This window comes from Phaenicophaeus curvirostris, chromosome 1 (genome assembly GCF_032191515.1).
Source record: "Phaenicophaeus curvirostris isolate KB17595 chromosome 1, BPBGC_Pcur_1.0, whole genome shotgun sequence".
NCBI classification, from domain to species: domain Eukaryota; kingdom Metazoa; phylum Chordata; class Aves; order Cuculiformes; family Cuculidae; genus Phaenicophaeus; species Phaenicophaeus curvirostris.
In genome coordinates, this window is record NC_091392.1 from 71293475 (window position 1) to 71315019 (window position 21545).

Below are 21545 nucleotides of genomic sequence, written 5' to 3' on the forward strand. Positions count from 1 at the left end.
AATCCTCATGAGTTACAGAATAGAGAAGCTCAGAAGTCCCTGTGGTCTAGGGCTGAGTATGGGTAATATAGCAGCTTAGTAATATAAAGTGAAATTTGGGAAGGAAAAGTCATGTGTCTGTCAACTGGCTGCAGAGAAAATATGCCTGGGAGAGATATGGGGTTATACATTTCTGTCCCTGTTCAGATAGAAGAGTTTATGCTGTGCAAGTGAAACTGTCAGAGGTGTGTGATAAACACTGTTTGCATTCTGTTATAAATTTTCCCTTGGGTAACACCATTTCTTGTATGGCATGTGCCTATATGCTTGCATATGCGTGTGGACTCCTGTGTGGGGGGCATCTGTTTCGTGGGTACCCTGTGTATGTGTGTATATATATATGCGTAAATATCAGTACATGTGCACATATACACACATTTACTTTTTAAAATAAATGCCAGAAATGAGATTTATAGATAGCTTTCCTCATTTCCTTGTGTGGTGTGTGAGATGTGTGCACACACATCTACTGGAAAAATGTGTGTGTTTATAGTTCTTTATGGGCACAGATGATGCGTGTGTGTATACAGACGCAGACAAACATACACTCACATTGTAATACATTAGATGCACTTAGATCTGTAGGACTCACTGTTGACTTTAATTAGAATATCAGCATAGATTTCTTGTAAAAATCATTAACTTAAAAGTTACTTTCAATTTTTTCTGAATTCATATTTAATGTATTTCTTGTCTGAAGTGAGATGTAATGGAGACTTATTCCACTGGTTGAGTCTGATGAAAGTGAAGTCCCTGGAAAAATCAAGGCATGCTGGAGACCAGCCTGTGGGTGTGCTCTACTTGTCTTTCCATAACATTGGCCTTTCAAGCCATGACAAACATTGATCATTCTCTTTAATATATGCCTTTCCAGGAGAGAGCCAGACCTCTGCAGCTCTTGAAAAAGCCTTCTAAGCAAAATGTAGGCATTACAGCACTTCTGACATTAACATAAAGTTATCAAAACCATTTGATTAATTAAAGATGCTTGTTCATGATTACATAATGACATGGTAGGAGTTTGAAGCTTGTTATTAATATTGTCGTTTATCTAAAAAATATCTTCTAAGTGCTGCTTGGCACTGAGGTGACTAAGGACCACATTGTTGTCTCAGCCTGGATCTGTCTTGACGTACTGTTAAATTTGTTGCATCAGGACATTCTGCTGTGCAGCCCTAGGAGACCCTACAAAAGGCATTTGGAGGCAGGAACTTGAAATAAGCACAGCCTCAGTGTAATTGTAGCCAAATGGTTCCACAGGAGTGTCTGTGTGTGGAGTCTGAGCATCCAGCTGTTCAGAGGAGGATTACGAGGGCTTTAATGGAGAGCACAGATGGAATCAGTACTATTGTCCGGAGTATTCTGGGGCAGAGGCTAAAGTGTGAAGGATGATCAGTGGAGAGCTGATTGGAAAGGGGTGGAAAAAAAAAAAGTAAGAAAGAAAGAAGGGGAAAAAAAATCCCCTTGTTCTCTAAAAAGCAAAGGGATTGATGCTGTCCAATGGTGAGGGTGCAGAGGAAATAGTTTCCAAAGCTTACTTTTATGGTTAGCAGGCATTGTAAAGATGGCACAGGTCATGTGTTGTGTGCAGCTGTTTAGAGGTTCTTACAGAACTGTTAGAGACTTAGCAGGGCCCATTATTCAAGGAACTAAGGCAGTTTTACTGGATATGGACTACTGCAATTGTATAAGCTCTCCATTGTGTGAGTACTAATTTAGAGTGCTACCATAAGCCAGCCATACAATCCATGCTTCCCATGAATAAATGAGTCATCTTGATGAAAAGGCTCAGAGCACACAGCCCTGACTTTTAATCTTAAAGGGACCCGAAGTGTTAAGAATGGATCACATTTTAATGAACAAAGTCACTGGCAAAATATTTCGGGTTTGAACTGCTAAAATAATCCTTTTCTCTTTGGAGAAAAATATCATACCCAAAGACTTTAGATAGGTTTTCATTTGCCTTGCCACATGTTAGACGTATTCGTAGTTACTGATTTGTTATGGGGTATTAAAGCATTGCTAATGTGCTTGTATAAACATAACAGGTTTCAAGGCCACTCGGTAAGCCAGCAATTTATGTCCTAAATCATTCCTTTAGGTGCCAAGGAGCCCCATGATTGTTTTATTCAAAACCATTTGGCTGCAGGAATGCAGCTGTTTTTCATTAATGATGTCTATGCACATACACAAGCAACATGTTATTGTATAGCACTGCTGTCTTTTTATTTCCTTGCCTGTAAAGAATATGAGAGCAGTATTAGGACCTCTAGCATAGTTGCGACATTGTTTGGTAAAGTAATTTTCTGTAGAATTCTTACTTGGATGACTAATGACCACGTCAAAAATGAGGATTTACTGTCTGATAGCAGGACTTAGGTAGTTCCTTTGGGAACATCTGAACTGGGGGACACAAGAGAGTTTCCCAAGTTCATAAGCACGGTCTGTCCAGCCATAGGCAGACCCTCTAAGAACCTTAGTTCAGATACATGATCTGAGGTGGGCCATCTAAACATATTTACCACCTGTAGATGTGATCTGAGAGTTTTCTGTATTTCTTCTGTGCATACCCTGAAACTGCTCAGGTCGAAACACCTGAATGCTTAGTTCCTGCCTAAGGGTCTCTGCAATCCAGAAGCAAGGTGGAACAGACCTGAAAGGCTCAGCCAAGAGGCATGATGCCTGAAGCACAGTGATGGGATCATAAAGTGTAGCAGCTTCCTTTCTATCATACAAAAGTTAAAGACATCCTTAGCAATTGCCCAAGAAATAGAAAGAACTTGATTAGGGCTTCTGTTTGCTTTATGCAGCTCACAGTGTGTCTTGTACTTCTCAGGAGAGACAAAGACTTTCTCCACATCTGCTGAAATTGGGCTTCATGCAAAGAGACATACTGTTCTTGTCGTAAATGGAGAAAAAAAAAAAAAAGAAATAGCATAGCTCCGTACCCTGATGATGATGATGATCGAGTCTGTGTTCTGCTCTATAGATACCTTGTGTTTGGGGATTATTTTAATTTAAGTTACTTTTTAAAATTAAGTTATTTCTTCCAAGTACTGTTGGGGTCAATTTGTATTGCCTTCAGCAGACCAAGGACTCAACGGCAAGTTCCTAGACATTAAATTTTGCCCTTAAGGTAATAACAATGATTGCAAAGTCCCTTTTCTAGGCTGACTACTACTTCAAAGCCAGGGACATTTAAAAATCAAATATTACTTTATGTTTTCATCATGTTTACTGCTGGTTTCCTTTTTGATTTCTCTTACTATGGAACTGAGTTTATTGAGTCAGCTTTGTTTAATTAGTTTAATTTTACTTAGCAGCATTGCCAGAGTTGTACTTTTCAGATTCACAGCTCTGAATGAAAATATTCCCTGTGACTGGCAAGTCAAAACAAAAACAAAAGTGGAAAAGAAATTATTAAAATGTTTATGTTTGCCTAGGTAAAATGCTTCCAGAAATGAAATTTGAAGCAGAAAATATGTAAAGCTCTTGATACTTAGTAAACTATCTTAAAGCTGTTCTTACTGAAATGTCAGAACTTTCATTTGCTTTGTTGTGCATCAGATCTACCACACAAAGTATGTTAAGTGCTAGTGCTTAAATTAAATAAGAAAACCACTTCCAGTAAAGATTTGTGCTACTGTTTATCTGGCAAAAATATTGGGGATTTCAAGCGAATCTACTCATCCTCAATTATACAGTGAATGAGTGAAGACTACTCAAGGGCTTTTTGCGCTCTCCCTTCAACCCAACTCAGTGGCATCAAATGCTGTCAGGTTGCATGACATGACGAGATCCATGAGGTTCCACATTTCCCATCATTACATTGAGGCTGCAATTGTTCCATATGAGCATAAAATAAAATTGCTGATTTCCATTAGCAAACCTGAGCTATAAGCCCCTGATCTTCAGTTGCTCCAAGCATCCAGCCTCAGAGACTGCATTCTGGATTAAAACTGTACTTTGTCTCCAATTGTGCTTAAAGGGATCTCAGCAATACTTTAGAGTCAGCAGTGTTTCAGTATAAACAGTACTAGGAATAAATCCATTAATCAAAAAATTCCTTTTATTGCTAAAGAGAAATGGGTTGCTGAAGAGCAGGACTTAAAAAGGAATCCTGTATGTTCATGGTTTGTGCTTAGAGTAGAATAGGTGGATAACATCACTGTAGTAATTTTGGAGCTTTTTACAGTGCTCTATTATATCCCTTTCTCCCAGACACATCGTATCCACCTTTCTCTTTAGTATGCAAATGCACAATTAAAAGCATTCAACAGATAGAGATGAATAAGCTAATACAGTGTGCTGCTAGTAATTTATTTTCATTAACTAGGAGTATGTGGAACTACCCCAAAGAGCAAAGAGATGCTGGAAAGTTGTAATAGATAAGAATCTACCAACTGCCTTTATATAGGACAATAGATCTTCTGAATATTCTGCTTCCTCTCCAGGCAGTGAGCTAGTATGGTTAACCAAAATTGTTGAGTAATTGTTCTGTGGTTGAGAACAAAATGCTGAATTAAACTGTTCCCAGCACAATAATTGTGTGATTACAGCATTTATGTTGCTGGCCAAAAGAACAGTCATTAGGTTTGGAAGACTTACCAAAACCACAGGCACAGAAAAAAAAATGCAAATGACATGTAAATTGTCCTCTAATACCTATAGTGGCTTAAAATTCAGCTAGGAGTGTGGTATGTGTATATTTAAAGGCAGTCAAGCCAGAAAAAAATGATTGTACACACAAGAACTACTTCAGACTAGGAAGAAAATAGCGAAAGATTATTCATTTTCATTATGTTCTACTTTTCCCCCTCTTGTGAGATCCTACACTTCATATATTATGTGTATATTCTGCTTTGTGAATGCTATTATATTTTTCTTCACTGCATACCAATCATATATTGTCTGGGAGTTATAAGGAAGGTAGGACTCCCACACCCAACTGAATCTTGGGCCAGGCTGTTTCAAAGAGCATTATACAGGGAGGCAGGCAGCAAATGTTTGTCTGATTGCTGTAATCCACCAGTAAAATTAAAAACTGATTTATGATGATACGTGCTCTTGTGAGGTTGACAATTTTCTTCTCCATTGCATAGTCCATATCTGGAAGTGCCAAAGAAACAATTGCATTTAGTAGTCTTTTTTTTTGTTTGTTTTGTTTCGTTTTGTTATTTTTTTGTCATACTTCTGATTATAAAGGAGGATGGGGTAGGCAAGGAAAAACTGAAGGAGACAACAAAGGAAAAAAAAGACAAAATTTTTAGGGCAATTGAAATTTTTCTGCCTGCAATTCAATGCAGTAACGAGCTGTGGGATTTGGACAGCTGGCTACCTGGCTGCACACAGAAATCAGTTCATCAGATGTCTGAACTTTATCATTGTATCTACAGTTAATTGTGCTTTAGCTGTATTGCTATCACCAAATTGTAGGCACAAAATGAGAGACTGCAGTCCTATTCGAAAAAATGTTCCAAACAAAACTTGTGAAAAACATTTTCCTATGAGGATTTTGGTAACAAGGGAAAAAAATCATCAGGACATGAATGGAATAGTGGTTACGTATCTTTTTAAGTACTCTTTCTTCTGCAACTTGAATCCATTTCACTTTTAAAATTGAACTTTTGATGATAAATCTAAACTCCATTAACAAACAATTACACTGGCAAAAGGGATAGTCAGAAACAAGTCTGAACAGCTGAAAGATTGAAAAGAGGTTTTTATCATGCATTTCCCTGGATAGTAATTAGAGAGTATCCAGTACTAGAAATGTGTTTTCCACAGAGGTTTCTACTAACATTTGGTCTTCGTTTTCTTGGCCATTTGTCCATTATAGTTAAGTGTGGGGAGTTTTAAGATCATGTAGGAAGCAATAGAAGTCAGTATACTATAATAACAATAATATTGATAATAATAATATCGATACTACTAATAATAATAATATTGTCTTCAGGGAAGAATTAAATTGAGTTGTTGTAGCAACTAGTATGCTGAAACTGATGTCACTGGAGACCAGACATGTGCTGAAACATGTATCTTTATTAATAATAAAATTGGGAAAAAGAGAGGACATTCAAAAGATTTAATCAGTGAACTTAACATTTTCTGAGCAGACCTCATTCTGCCATAGTCTACTCTGATCAGGCCATGAAGAAAGTTTCTTTCCCTGTACTGTATTAGATAGTGCAAGTTTTTATTAACTAGGTTCCTCAACCATTCAGTTTAAAGAAACCAAGAGAAAGTACAGATTTTTAGTGTAGAATTTTTTTGAGACCTTTCTGTATTTTTTCCTCTCTCTTTCTGGATAGTACGGTTTTAAGTGTATGACAAGATTTTCATGTTTCTTTACACCATTGAACTGTTAAGCATCCAAATGGGTTTTGAATTTCTGTCTGCTACGTGATATTAAATAACACTTGTTTCTTGCCCACCGCCCACACTTTAGAATTGTTGTGTTGATATTCCCTTTGTCAAAGAGATACTGAATGAAAAACACATCTTGAGAACTTAGGGGTTTGTTTAAAAGACTCCTCTTTCCTCTCTATATAATAATATTATCTTAAATCATATTAAGGAAATTGACACAAAACCCAGAAGAATTAGTTGTTATAAGGCAGAATTTGATAATTTCCTTGTCTTCTGTGTCAGCTAATTTGAGTAAGTGAGATTACTGCTTTAAGGGTTATGAAAGTAGAATTGTTTCATACTAGTTGATGAGACTTGAATATTTTACTGTGATTATGTATAGAGTCAATACAAGCAAGGTGTCATAGGTGAGTCATAATGAGTGACAGTGGAAGTTTTGAAATAGAAGGCCAGATTGTGGCAATACTGCAGTGCAAGAGCTTTAGAGGGGGAGGCATCACTTCAGGGTTAGAGGAAAGTTTTAGGAAGCTATCTCTTCCCATTACTGGTACCTACCATGCCTACCATGACTGGGATGAAGGAAGAGCAGGATGAGAGATGACCTGGCCTTGCAAACCTTTTGCTGTCCACTACAGTACCACAGTATACCCACTTACTTGATATTTCTTCCTCTCTTACTTTATAGTCCCTCATTTCATCAGGCAGTGTTTGAACAGTGGGCTGAGTATTACCTTTGATTCACAGCTTTGCTCCAGAACAGTGGGTAAAGGGGGAAGTGTAGCAGCTAGCCTTAACACACATGTCTGTGACTAACATTGTATGACAAAGAATACCAGTCAGCCTTGCTTAAGTGTAATGGCATCAGCCTTGCTCTCACTGCCTATTTCTTGGTCTTTTGGGGAAAATGCACCAATGAAATCTTATTAGTGAATAGATTCACACCCCAAAAGCTTCATCATTTCGGTCTACATAGGAATAAGAACCACAGTTACAATAAATGTTTCTTCACTCCAGCTACATCCTCAACCTAAAAACTGTCTTGTGCAGGTTTATACCCCAGCATTTTGCAGTCCTGATTTCATCCTTTGCATGAAAACATTAACCCCAATGCTTTGGTGTTAGGATGAGCCCAAAGGCATATCAAGAGGGCTGCAGAGATAGCAAGTTGGGGAATTTCTTCTATCTCACATAATTTCTCTGTCATAAAGGAGCTAGGCTTGCTGTCTGTGAAGACATGTAATATACAATTTATTTCTTTACCTGAATCAGTTGTCCTCCAACATTCAGAGCAGTTCTTGAAAAGTCAGTTTTGGATGATTTCTCTTCCCCCAGCCCCCTCTGCATCCCATACTAGTGCTGAGCCTTGCTTCCTGTTCCTACTTGTTCTTTGTTCTTATAGTCTACCCATTGATTAATAATGTTAAGATTTGCAGTCAGTATTGTATATTTTTTTTATTAGAAGTGTTCTTACAGGGAAAGTCCTCTAGATTCTGCACACCTCTTTGACTGTTAAACCTTTCACTCTGTTTCTAAGAGCCTAGATACAGAAACAGCCCCTGTGTAACACAGAGCTGACTCAAATTGTCTCATATGCTCTCCCCCACTTCCTCTGCAGCAGCAGTAGTTAATACTGGACCTTCTTTCCAGAGCTCTTTTGACAGAAGACCGTGATACCGTTGCAGAAAGACTTTTGATCCGGTAAAATGTGAGCATTTGGTATACCAAAGAAACGACTTAAAAAAGAAAGAAGGCTGAATTAGCACGTATGCACTAAATCCATTCACTTCATTCTCTTTAAACGGAGTGTAGAAAATCACAAGGAAAAAGTATACAGGTGACTTCTGGAAGGCTGGTTTGAACAAAGACAAGGGAAGTATACTTATTTTCGTCTCTGATTCTTCATGGCACATACAAAACCCCCTGTATTTCATTGTAATTTGAATAACTGAACCAATATATAATACAGCAGCCAACTGTAGAAAACAGTACACATGTGCAGCTCAAGAAATTATCCTACATGCTGTCTTTTAAAGCGCATCAGGAAATCTCACATCTGTTTTCTTTTCACTGACAAATGTTTCACTGAATAGCTTACTGCTAGAGCGATCAGCACTGTTCCAGTGCTCATTGGGAAAAGCATTAACCAAGCATCTGGGAACTGTGTGCTCCCATCATATGCTGTGAGGTAGCATCAGTCATTAATGTAAGTTCATATATTTTCTAGTTTGAAGGGAGTGACTTTGCAGATTAACTCTTGCTACATGAGAGTTATATTTAGGAGGAAGTTGCAATTAGCTAGCAAAAATACAAATAGAGGACAATGGACCATAAAAATCAGCAGATTTGACAGCCACAAGTCTGTGGCAATCTTCCTTTATAGTCCTGGCTCATTTTTCTAGGAGGGGTACTAACATTTAGACAAGGCACCTAGGAGCTTGGAAGCTATGGTGTGAGAAACATAATATTTGTGTGAATATTAAGTAAGGTGAAATTAGTCAGTTTGGCCTAAACACTGGTCAAAAGCCCATTTAGCATCATCTGCTAACTTCAGCCTCTTCATGAAACAAATACGTCAATCAACCAAACAATGAATCTTTTACTTCTATAAAAAGGAAAAAGCAAATTATTTTGAGTTTTGCTCTTGAGCTGCAACTAACTGTGATTAGAAAGTGATTTAGAGTGTGATTCAGTCTTCCGGTATAGCTGTTACCTGAATTACAGTAGTTTGCCCTGAAATTCCTCTTTTCGCCAAAGGACCTCATACACTAGTGTGTTGTGTAGTCTGAAACAGCCATTCCTGCATAAACTCCTGAGGCTTTTGACTTAAAACAGCAGCATATTGGAAAGAATTCCAGCTTGTGTTCTTTTTCTTTCTGGTACTTCTTCCTTTTCATGTGGGTTGCTTGTTCAAATGTCTTTGGGGTAGAATTGCCCTGTAAATAACTAGATAACTTGTATTCTAAGTTACACAAGCATGAATGTATCTTGTTACATGTCATTCCAAAAAGTCATCTTCCTGCTTTCCCTCTTCAGAATACTTTTTCTGTACCAGATGAAATATAAAAGAAGTGTTCTAAAGTTCTTCATTTTAGTTACGTGAATTAATAAGTAATACTGCTTTTCCCTTGAAAGTGTGCAAGTGATGTTCTTTAATGCACAAGGTCCTTTTAGTTTATGTCTTTCAAAGTGCTGCTGAGCTGTTTGTCTCTCACTACTGCATTTTGGTTTGTAGTATGAAGTGGAGGGGAGCCTTTGGAAGCAAGTTATCAGTGTGGAAACAGTTACTGTCTGTATTATTTGGCAGTTTAAGGTGCTCCTTTGTGCTTTAGTTAAAAAGGCTAAGCACATGTCCATTTAGTAGTACTTACAGACCTTATAATGAGATAAATTTACTCGGCACTGGTGAGACCGCTCCTCGAGTACTGTGTTCAGTTCTGGGCCCCTCACCACAAGAAGGATGTTGAGGCTCTGGAGTGAGTCCAGAGAAGAGCAACAAAGCTGGTGAAGGGGCTGGAGAACAGGCCTTATGAGGAGCGGCTGAGAGAGCTGGGGTTGTTTAGCCTGGAGAAGAGGAGGCTGAGGGGAGACCTTATTGCTCTCTGTAACTACCTGAAAGGAGGTTGTAGAGAAGTGGGTGCTGGCCTCTTCTCCCAAGTGACAGGGGAAAGGACAAGAGGGAATGGCCTCCGCCAGGGGAGGTTTAGGCTGGACATTAGGAAAAAATTCTGCACAGAAAGGGTCATTGGGCACTGGAACAGGCTGCCCAGGGAGGTGGTTGAGTCACCTTCCCTGGAGGTGTTTAAGGGATGGGTGGATGAGGTGCTAAGAGGCATGGTTTAGTGTTTGATAGGAATGGTGGGACTCGATGATCCGGTGGGTCTCTTCCAACCTGGTTATTCTATGATTCTATAAATTTGAGATAGATACTGATAGTGACGCCTGGATTGTCTTAGAGGAATGAGCAAAGAGAAAATGTTTTCAGTCTGAAAAGCACTGCTTTTTTAAAATGAAAAATGTTTATGTAATTCTTTGAGATGTGTGTCAGTTTTCCTGAAAGTTTGTTCCTATGTTCTCCATGAGCCAAGTTGCATGCATGCCAACTGTTACCTGTCAAGGATTGTCTCCATATTTCATCAAACTAATAATTTTTTCCACACTATCACTCCAAATGGAGTTCTCCTGTGCTGGTAGAGTTGTAATAGGGGGTGGAGGTGGAGTGAGGTGTCTCCCTAAGTAGCCTTTTTTATTCTTCTTTAAAAATTGCCATTACAAGAGCGTATTTTTCTACAATCAGTATCACCTTTTGCAAACAGTTGTGCACAATGAGGTGCTACTATTGAGTGAACTAAGATGTTCAGACAGGATGAGTTTTGATAAATATCGGTATGAATTGTGTAAGCTTCTTATGCAGCAAAGGGGAGAATGATACTTAGAGCCCAAATCACCCACTGTAGAAAAAAATTCAGATGGAGATAAGGAAGAAAAAAAACCTTCAAAAAATTCTTAGTTGAGATCCTCTATACTAGTATGTCTGTCAGAGGAGTGAGCTCCTCCTCAGCAGAAGCAGCAAAGTGTTCAGTCATCAGAGCATGGGGTAGAATGGGTGTGCTATCTGTATCATTGGTGTCTTCCTCTCTGCATCTCTGCTCTTTGCTATCCACCTTCTGGTTTTGCTTCTTAAGCAGTCACTAGGCACCCCATAAGTAGCCACCTCAAACCAAGCAGAGAGTGATCATTGAAGTACCTGGACAGACAAGGCTCCTTGCCTTATAGATTTAGGACACACATGTCAATTTAGGGAACTTATGTAGAAAAGAGAATGAGGAGAACAACATTTTCTTTTCTTATTTTAAACGTCACTGTAAGGGAAAATAGCAGATTGTAGTTATATGAGGACATATATTTTTATTTCCCTTAAGATAGACGTGGGGGGGTGAGTGAGAGAAAGAAAGAGATGGCCAACACATATGCTAATTAAAGAATCTGGTTCTTCAGCATAGTGTGTGCCGCCATGAGCCAAGTGTTTCTGGAGGAAGGGAGACTGATGCAATTAAACATGTCATTTTTGAAGGACAGATTTATGTTATGGCATGTAAAATGTACATTACCTTCTTTAGTATACAGTAGAAGGGATGCTTAACTTATAAACAAGTCACAGGCAAGAAGATATTCATACAACAGTTTGATGATAAAAGAATCATTCATACATATCCACTGTTCTAGGAGTGTAAAATCTGAACTTCTTTGAGGCAGTTGAGAATAACTCAAATGAAAATAAAAATTAGTCACATATCTACATGAAGAAGCCATGTAAAGAGATCATTTCAGCAAAGATGCTCATACAGCTCTTGAATAGCATCTTCTAAACAGCTCAGGAGTAAAGTACTGCTCAGAGTTTTGTCAATTTGTAGAGAAAGGGATGTTGCTTTTTGCAGCTGTTCTTATTCACACTGAGTTACTCCGTCACTAGTCTCAACAAAATGGATAGAATTGCTTCTGAAGAACTAGAGGTGGGTGGAAGATCAGTATTTGCTCTTTGGTGGGAAGTATTGTATATGGATGCTGGGAAATATATTGAGCAATTTACCTTGGAGAGAGGAAAACATATAAAAGTTTATGCCAATAAACACGTTATGAGCAACTGCAGAAATGAGATTGGTGGAAGTGTGTTAAGATAAAATAAATAAAACCAATAGCAACTGCTCTGTGAAGGGCTTAGTTTTGTTGAAAGTATGCATTTATGTTACTTGAAAAATATTATAAGCCTGCTAGATTGAGCAAGAGTCATTTGAGGGGGGGAAACTGTGAACTTTTACTTAAAGACTGTCAGGATGCACGGGCATAAAGGACCGAAATAAGGTTATGCGTGCTGTCCTGATTCTGGCATTTCGTAAGCCTTGGATGCCTAACTTTGCAACCTTAATGTTTCCTTAAACTGTTTCGTCTTTGTAGTTATTTATATAGTGACCCAAAACCCACGTGACATTTTACAGAAAATATAGTAGAACTGTATTTGTAAAGTGTTTGCAATCTAAATTTATATAAGTCACAGCAGGAGCTAGTCGAACAGTAGGGGTAACTGTTAAAAACACACTGCATAGTGCTTAGGTAGCTGTGGTAACCATAGTATGTTCCTAAAAGTAGGTAGGAGACCAGAATTTAGGTGGAAATACTACAATTCTAATGAAGCTGAGAATGCTGGGAATCTAGCTGTGGCTGCACTGAATGCACATCTTTGTGCAGTTGCATTTGTTATGGTCAAGTCATAAAGGATATGCACAGATTTGTGAAGATGCTGGCCCAGGCTTAAACAACTTGAATCGGTTCCAAGTTTACTAACAAATTTCTTTTGATAAGGATAAGTCATTTAAGGGCAGATTTTTCAAAGGCTCTGAAACAAATAAGAATACAGTGAAGTACTTCCCAAACTTGAAACTCTCTACGGGCAACTCTGGATACCTCAGTTTCCCATTTGGACAGCAGATATACTATTAGTTGCTCAAACTATCAGGTGCTCATACTGGTTTTTTTATTGATAGGTTCTTTTGGTCTAATCTCCTTTTTGGATTTTCAGTGGCAAGTATGAAGAGTCCCTGATTTTGGTTTGGGCTCTAGGTTGAACTTGATTTCAGTTTCTTCCTCTCCTAAAATACTTTGCTGTTACAGAAGGTGACTTAACTGTCGTCATTATGAATTGTTGAACCTTTATTTTCTTGGGCTGTTTCAACTCTTATGTCTGCTTTCTTAAGGGGAAGTTATTTCTCGCAAACTAAATATCAATAGGTATGGTTTATGTCTTGCATTGCAGCATGGGCTTAGCTCTTGCCCCACATTACTTGTTAGAGGTATGTGAATGAAAGTATGAATTCCTTGACTAGTGAATTGATTGTATAGACTATCGTGGCTCTCATGGCATTCAGTTCATTTCTTTGTTATTTTATGTATGTCGTATGCCTTTTGTGTGCATACCATGCCACTACAGTTTGTCAGTCAGTACAAGAGTGCTTCTGGTTAATCTGCTATGTGGTGATGGCGTTCAAATTAAAAGAAAGATTGGAGAACTGTGTGATCGTCTGACAGTGTGCAATAGTACACATAGTGAACAAATAGGCCCTTAGAATATGAAATCTGTATCATCTAGACTAACATCATAAATTAGATAAGAAGTTACAAGGGGAAGTTGTAGCCCATTAAAAGCCACCGGGAATTTTGCGAGGATTTAAACTACAATCTTTACCTTTAGGAAATTACAAGTAAAAAGAGGTAATCACATAGAGAGACTGGCAAGTGGAGAATCTTGATGGCCATATGCATTTTTACATTGTTAAAGATGTATTTCTTTTTATGGACACATATATGTGGCCATTAGCAGAACAAATTGAAGGGCTTGAAAAATAGCTCCGATCTGCAGTCCGTTATGTTCAAATTAGAAATACAGTATCAAGAAGTTACCATTGAGAAAACATTGGAAAGTATGTAAACTATATAATGAAAAACATTTGTGAGAGAGGTAACTGAAGTAGTAGTAGCTTAAAAAAAAAGAGCAAAATACCCTTCATGTAAAACTCAGAAGGGGGGCCTGTATTCTGTGCCATTTGAAAGCCGATGTATCCTAGCAATTCTAGGTAATAATAATAAACATAACTAAAGTTAAGATGTAGTAGTTAAATAGTACTTCATCAAAAACGAAGAGTCTGTAATTTGTATTGTATTTTGTCAGGTAATTGGACTAAAATAAACTAATATTTGCACTTATTTGTTTTTGAGGGAAAATGAAGTGTAGCTATTTGAATGGTGCTGCATACATTCCATCCTGGAATGAAAATCACATTGTTTTGACTGCGTTATTTCTGTATCCATGCAAACCATCCTCATCACTCTATAGCTCTTGCCTCCTTAATGCAACCGGGGTTGTGTCATTTGAAATTAGTAGGTATAAGGCCCCTCGGAGAGATAAAGAGGAGCAGCGATTTGAAAAAATGACATGCAGCAGTCAGAGTTAAAAAGTAAGGGCATTTTCCTGGTAAATGTTTTCCTAAATGGGAATTTTTCAGTGTGGTGTTTTGCTTGTGTGTTTGGCAGTCACTTGGAATCAAGTGCAGACTTGTGCTACATTGTGGGCTTGGCAATGACAATTTGTGTGTGTGTGGTGCTTTAGTTATATTAGCCCTGGAGGCAGAGTTAACACTTGCAGTGGGACAAGAGTATTTGCAGTCATCAGAGAACTTTGCAATCAGCTTCAATAACATCACTCCATTTTTTTCACTTTTTTTTTAACATTTTTTTTGGCAGCAAAGCTCTTAGTAGAACCATCTGTCTTTCTATTAGTGTTTTTGAGTCCTGTTTTGAAGCTTCTTTGCTTGGCAAAGTCACTTTCATCCTTGGAAACCATTTAAAAAAAAGTTCTGTGGCTTTTTGCCGAAGAAGAGTACTATGCAAAAATTCCACACGGCTGTTCATTTTTGTTCTAAAAGAATACAGTTACTTTGTCTTTGTCTTAAAAAAAAAAAATAAAAAAAAGAAAAAAAGAAAATTAGGAAAAAAAAACATAAACCCCCCACAACAAAACAAACAAAAAATAAACACATGAAGAAAAGATAGACATTAGACACTTCTAGGGTGACTGAGGATAAAGAAGAAATTTTATATTGCTTTTTTTGTCCAGGAATCCAGTTAAATTACGTATGTCTTTTAGTTGCGGGATCAGAATAGGGGAGAGAATACTGAAGTTATAAAAAATGGATCAAGCTAGTTTAATGAGTGGAGCTACATCTATTAGAGCTTCAGTCCCAATCTTAATCTCCCACTGCAAGAATTTCCCATCAACAATGCTCTTGAACTCCATCCTTGCAAATTGTTTCAGACTATAAAGATAGCACACCTCCACAGGTGTGGACATGTCTTGGCATAAATTAAGAGGTTACCACCCCAAATTCCATATCAGTCTTCTGACTTGTAACAGTATTGGATGAACCAAGACATCTTTAAGTAACTAAATTAAAAATAAGTCAAGATGCTGTAGTCTGAACTGTGGCAGCCAAGGAGCTGGCATGTGTTCTCTTTTGCCAGTTCTGCTGTGCAGGCAATAATGAACTGAATAACACGTTCTTATGCCTCTGGCCAAAGAAAAAAGTTGTCTGTCAACACCCTAATTTTTTTTGTTTCTTAAGGCTACAGACCACAAACTAAATTTTAGTCTTTGGTGACATATCTAAATCTGATGCCTTAGCTTTACAGTGCCATTAAAAATCTAATTGAACTCTTAAAGAATGAGTCAGTCTCACTTTATTGACTGATCTGGTCAGTTCAGCAGGGTTTTTAAATTAAAACTTGCCATTTAACATTTTTATGTAGCAAACCTTTTTGTTTGTCATCTGTATGAAATTTACAAAGATGATGTCCATTTCTAGCAATTAAAAACTCTGACAGAACTGAAAGCAGTAGTATTATATGATGTTGTGCCATGGCCAACTTCCAGTCTTGAAGACTAATTCCTGCTTGTCTTAAGTCCCTTGCAGTACCCACTTATGATACAATATTTTCCGTTTCCTGACTTGCATGGTTGTGTACAGTTGCTGTGCAAAGTTGAAGAGCTAGCACTTCAGACATAGCTGTGTTTTATTTGTGAATAAAGTGTTTCAGCCTTTTTTCTTACCGTCTGAGAGACTTGATCTTTTCACGTGTACAAAAAATTGTGTGCACATGGGCAGAAAAGTAGTACTGATTATGCTGTACACTACTTATGCAGATATTTGTACCTCTGTGTGCGTGTGTCTTTGCGTTTGGGCTCAGTCAGGGTGAAAGCTACCAAGACAGAGATATTTTTACACAGTGCAGTAAAAGAGAAGAAAAAGCCACTCTGCAGTCAAAGAGAAGTGAAGCATAATGGGCTCTGGGGAGAATCATTCATTGAGATATAGGTATGCGTTAGTGGAAATTTTTGTTTATTTTGGGTTAATGTAATTCTTATAAAGTGCTTTGCTAATTAAGATGTAGCTGAATAGTTGATGCTACTGGAACACCCTGTTATGGAGAAGCATATTCAAACCCGACCTCTCAGATCAGAAGTAAGAGAAGTCATGTAAGCAGACATTTTCCCCAGGAAAAATTCCACGTTTGATTTTCCCTCTCCTGTTCAGCAGGTCCAGGGTCAGCTGCCTCCATTAATGATTCCCGTATTCCCTCCAGACCAACGAACCCTAGCAGCAGCTGCACAGCAAGGATTCCTTCTTCCTCCTGGTTTCAGCTACAAAGCGGGATGCAGTAAGTCCTGTAGATTTTTTTAGCTGAAAGTGGGCATAGGGCACAATTTCATGCCACTGTGTATAAAAGTATCACCTCTCTAGCCCAACGGACAAAGCCATTAACTTGCACAAATGATTGTAAAATAGAGGGTTAGTCATCATTGTGTGAGAAAAGATTGTCATATGGAATATGTGTTTCAATGTAACAACAAAACAAGTAGATTTGTGCACCTTCTTTCTGACAGATCTTTTTGACAAGTGAACATGCTCATGACCACACATACGTACATACATCTGAAGAGAAGCAATTTGAAACTTCCCTAAAAATTTCGACAGTGTTGTAAGAAAATATGTTTTTCTTTTTCCTGAAGCAGCCTGCTTACTATTTGTGAACTGAGGGCCTATTCTAGTCTCTTTCTTCACACAGAACTCACATTAATCTCCATGGGGGTTCTGCACAGAGATCAAAGATAGCATATGCCTTTCAGTTTGATGGACTAACACAAACTATGAGTGTATTTATGAGAGCCTAAGACTAAAAAATATAGCATCTACTTTTTTAATCTTAGAAAGATTTGGATTGTTCTTTACATTCCCCAGATACCTTAGGAAATTTTATTTAAGCCTTCTATAGGATTCCATATTCCTGTCAAAAGGAATGTAATAAATACAAGTTAAGGAATAATCAAAGAACTCCATTTCCATTAATAGACTTCGCTAAAGCATAAATTTCATATGCTTGTTTTCATGCTTTTGCGTTTGTATAACTCTTCCGACATCAGTTTCCTACTGAGTTATCTAGGATTTGCTTGTTCTACCTTTCTCTATTGCCAGCACGGGTGTTTAGCTTTATTACATCCATGTCAGTGTATCCATCTGTATCACTGACTAACTCATGAATTCAGTGTTTATTCAGCAATTGTCACTGCAGCAGTTTCATAAAATTAGAACATAAAAAGATTCCTTTAGTTAAACTGGCTTAGCACACAACCTCAGATTTCTTTCAGTTTCTGTAATGTTGTGGATGCAGTACTTGAATGCGAACTTGAATTTCTTTGGCCACTATCCCTTTTCCTAATATTCTACAGACTGGGACCACTACTGAAAATTACTGTTCAAAACACTTCACATCCCTCAGCAGCTCCAGTGCCAAAGCATAGGCTCACTCAGTTCTTCCAGTGATTTCACACTCAAGTCTCTCTCAAATGGGAGTAGTAGTGATTCACATTACAGAATGTTTAACTAAAAGCCACATTGAATATGAGTGCTACTATAACTGTAGGCCTGGAAAAGGTCAGGAAATCACCCCATTAGATATATCTGGCAGATCAAATTAGTTCCATGTTAATGAAGTCTGGTTAGGATAGAAAGAGTTGTGGTTGAGGTTTTTTTCCCCTTCTTTTTACTGCATGTACATTAACTGTAAGACTGTACTGTGCCTCACATCCATGAAGTATGTACGACATTGCCTGTTTGTGTAACCTTGAAAATGAAAAAGAAAAAAGAGCAAAGTTGCTGCTGCTCCTGGCAGGAAGGCTTGGAATTAACAGTATGCCAAGGTCTAGGACTGAGCAGAAGCCAGTGGAAAAAGACAGCTCTGTGTTTGGTGGTTCCCTGGCATGTTTGACTGAATTTGACTGAGAAGCTGAGGAGAAGTGATAAGTAGTCCAAAGGATTTTTTCTTTTCACTCACAGTTTAGTGTAAACAAAAAAGCATATATGGATTTAGCTACACCTAGAAAGCTTGCAGCAATGAAAAACGTAGCTGTCTTAAAACTAGAACATGTTCACGTCAAGTAATGTTTTTGACAGGCCATTAAAACATATTTCTCCCACTTTTCTGCTTGCCCTTCTGTGTGTCAGTCCTCTTGGCAAAGATGTGGTAGACTGTAAACCAAAGAGCTTTGGATAAAATTTTCTAAAGCACGTGAGTGATTTAGGAGACTAAGTCGTCATTTGAAGAGTGATAAAGGCATTATGATCTACGTCTCAGGGATATTTAGCAAATGTTTATACTGTAATCTTCAGTACAGTCACCTTTGCTATCTTGAACTGAGCTAAAATGGGTATCAATACAGCACAGCAACATAGGACATACAGCAGAGCATTTGCTCAGCTTCTCAGCACCTTAAATGCCTGACTTTCACTGTATTTGCTTCTGGATGCAAGGCCATCATATGAACTTCTGAAGACCCCACTAGCAGCATCTGTACTTCACTACCATTGTATGTTTTAAATTTGGCTTATGTAGCTTATGAAAATGGAACCTCTCTTCTCTATCTTCCCCTTCCTTTTGGAAAACCTGCCCTTTTCTCTGGTAGATTTTGGACTGATAGATTTTCAGAATTATGTTGTATGGCTGATTGATAGGAATTCTCTAGTTATCATTCTGTTATTTGCTAGCATTAGCAGCCTGTACATGGGAACAATAAAAATCTTCATGGGACAATTCTGTTCCAGTCACAAAAAAATTCATATTGTAGAATAGAATGGGTTGGAAGGGACCTTAAAGATCATCTAGTTCCAACCCCACTGCCATATACTATTTCTCAATAAAAGGGAGACTTGAAAATTTGGGGGAGAAAGAAGAGAGTTGTTGTGACAGCCAATATTTTCATAACTAGCTAATAATACTGAGTACCTTGATTATGAATATCTCGTTGGGGATACCTTCAAAGGGTCATTAATACAGCTATTTGCCCTGCCCTTTTGAAAAGTCAGATCTCCAAAAGAGTATCTTGGAATCAGCAGCATGTAATTTAAGGCACAGCAGAGCTCTAGTCAGTTGTGCTATTGGTCACACCTGATGACTGGATTACTTGCTGCTTTCTATCGGTAGGCCAAGTAGCTGAAGAGATAACTGTCTCTGCCAGCTGCTCATCACTTTGTCTCTAACTTCTGACACACTGGCCAAGCTTCTTGGTTAAGCACTCCCTCCCTAATTTACTTCTGTCCAGGCTAGGATAGCAAGGACTTTCTGTTAAAATTGCTTAAACTGAGCTGGCTCATTTTAATGGAAACATGTCAGGAAGTGATTAAACAAGAAGCTTGGTCACAGTGGTAACCTTTGGCAAGGGGGCTGTGACTGGAGATGGTGGCCTCTTCAGCCAGCACAGCTGCAGCTGGAAGAGAATATGTGATCAAGCCTCGAGGTCAGTGAAAGAGAAAAAATGATTAATACCTAGCTATACTGCTATTTTTCTTTCATTCAGCTTAGATAATGAAACCAAACTAACTTATTCAATGTTTTCTGACTCACATCTCCATGTTAGAGCAAAAGAAATTCAAACGTATGTCTCCCAGTGGTTTCACAGAGTGTATGTGGTAGGGTTCCTCAGCCAGTGCCTCACAGTGGACTAATGACTTACTCAGAGAAAAGCTGTGGAAAGGAGTACTGTTTTCTCTACACGTGCTTCTTTTTCTAAGGATTTGACTGGAGAAAACACAGAAATAATCATAACAGTTGATAGCAGGAGTCCATTTAGATTCCTGTCATGGCAGATACCTAGAGTAGAAGAATGGGGCAAGAGTGTATTGATACTTTGTCCCCCTATACTTTGCCAGATTCCAGTGGCTGGGGACTTGGGGAGCTTCTGACTTAGCAGTGGCATCCCTGTTTGAGAACTATTCTGTATGTTATTGAAAACAAATAGGTTTCTCTGCTTGAGTTCCTGACTAATTGGAAACATTCTAGATGGCTGAAATGCTTAAAAGAATACAATAATATCAATCTCTAATATGTGCAGAGCAAATTCTTCATTTATACCTCTCCAAATATTTTGAAGAATTGGGTAAATACAGGGAGGAGAGGGGTAAATATTTTTTCCATGATTAAATGGCAGGTCATAGTCTTTGGCTTCCAATTTAATGTAGTAAATCTCCTTTTCTTTCTTTTTCTCCACAGCAGATCATGCTTTGTAGTGGCTTGGTTTTTCATTTTGTTTTGTTTTTAAACAGATGGTTTGCATTACATAAGGGACAATTTACACAAGTTGACACTTCCCCTTTTTTCTCTATGGCATATTGAGTGGTGGTAATGTTGGCAGAGAAAAAGGGAGAAACTTCTTTTAGGATTACATTTCTCTATGTGAAAAAGATTCATAATCTGTGGTTCAAGTTGATTTTTAACCTCTGTACCTAGATATAATTGCGTGGTGTGTGAAATATTTAATATCATTATTTACAACCGATGCATTTTTTCATGAAAGAAAAATAAATTGGCAGGATGTGATGGACTATATTGTCCATGATTAACAAGAAAAATGCTGGTTACCTACTTACTTGCTATATACCCGATTATCTATTCTCTGTGTGCTATTTGGACTGTAAGTATTTTTATTTTTATGCAAACCTCCCTATATGTGTTTTATTATATACATAATAAGTAATATTTATATAGATGTGTTATACAAATCTCTTTATAAAAAGAGCTGATGTTTCGAAGCAGGGTGTTAACTAAGATAGTGACCTGTGGCATGAGCAGATATTAGGAGTTATCCCTAGTATCCTAAGTGTATTAATTGGTTTTAGCAGCAGGTGATTACCTTCCATTTCAGCTGATGTTGAAACCAAACAGAGCCCAATTAATGCATTTCCTAAACTGCAGCAAAGCTTCACATTTAGGCTATGCAGGTCATTTAACCCTTCTTCTTTTATTTTCAGCCAGAATTCCTTAACCCTGTCATTTGTTACTACTGCTATTACTAGTTCAGCTCCACCTGGGATACTTGCTAGATAATATACGTAACTCCCAGTATTTTAGCAGTGGTGAGTGAAATGTCAGCTCTGCTGAGATCTGAGGAGCTGTTGCTGTTGACTTTGCTGAAGTCATATTTCACACCAGATGATACAGATCTGCTAGGGCCACTCTTAGAAATAATTAGAATTTATTTA

General features: G+C 38.0%; 1 protein-coding gene across 13 annotated transcripts in view; it reads left to right on the forward strand.

The window, feature by feature from the left end:
• The window catches only part of SOX5 (SRY-box transcription factor 5), a 638339-nt gene that overhangs the window by 520793 nt on the left and 96001 nt on the right, over positions 1-21545 (forward strand). For 8 of the 13 annotated variants that reach the window (XM_069862326.1, XM_069862339.1, XM_069862334.1 and 5 more), the window contains one exon: positions 16548-16671. In XM_069862326.1, the coding sequence (XP_069718427.1) occupies positions 16548-16671 (124 nt within the window). The remainder of the gene's footprint in view (positions 1-16547; positions 16672-21545) is intronic. The other 5 variants (XM_069862300.1, XM_069862317.1, XM_069862354.1 and 2 more) reach the window with 1 other exon arrangement.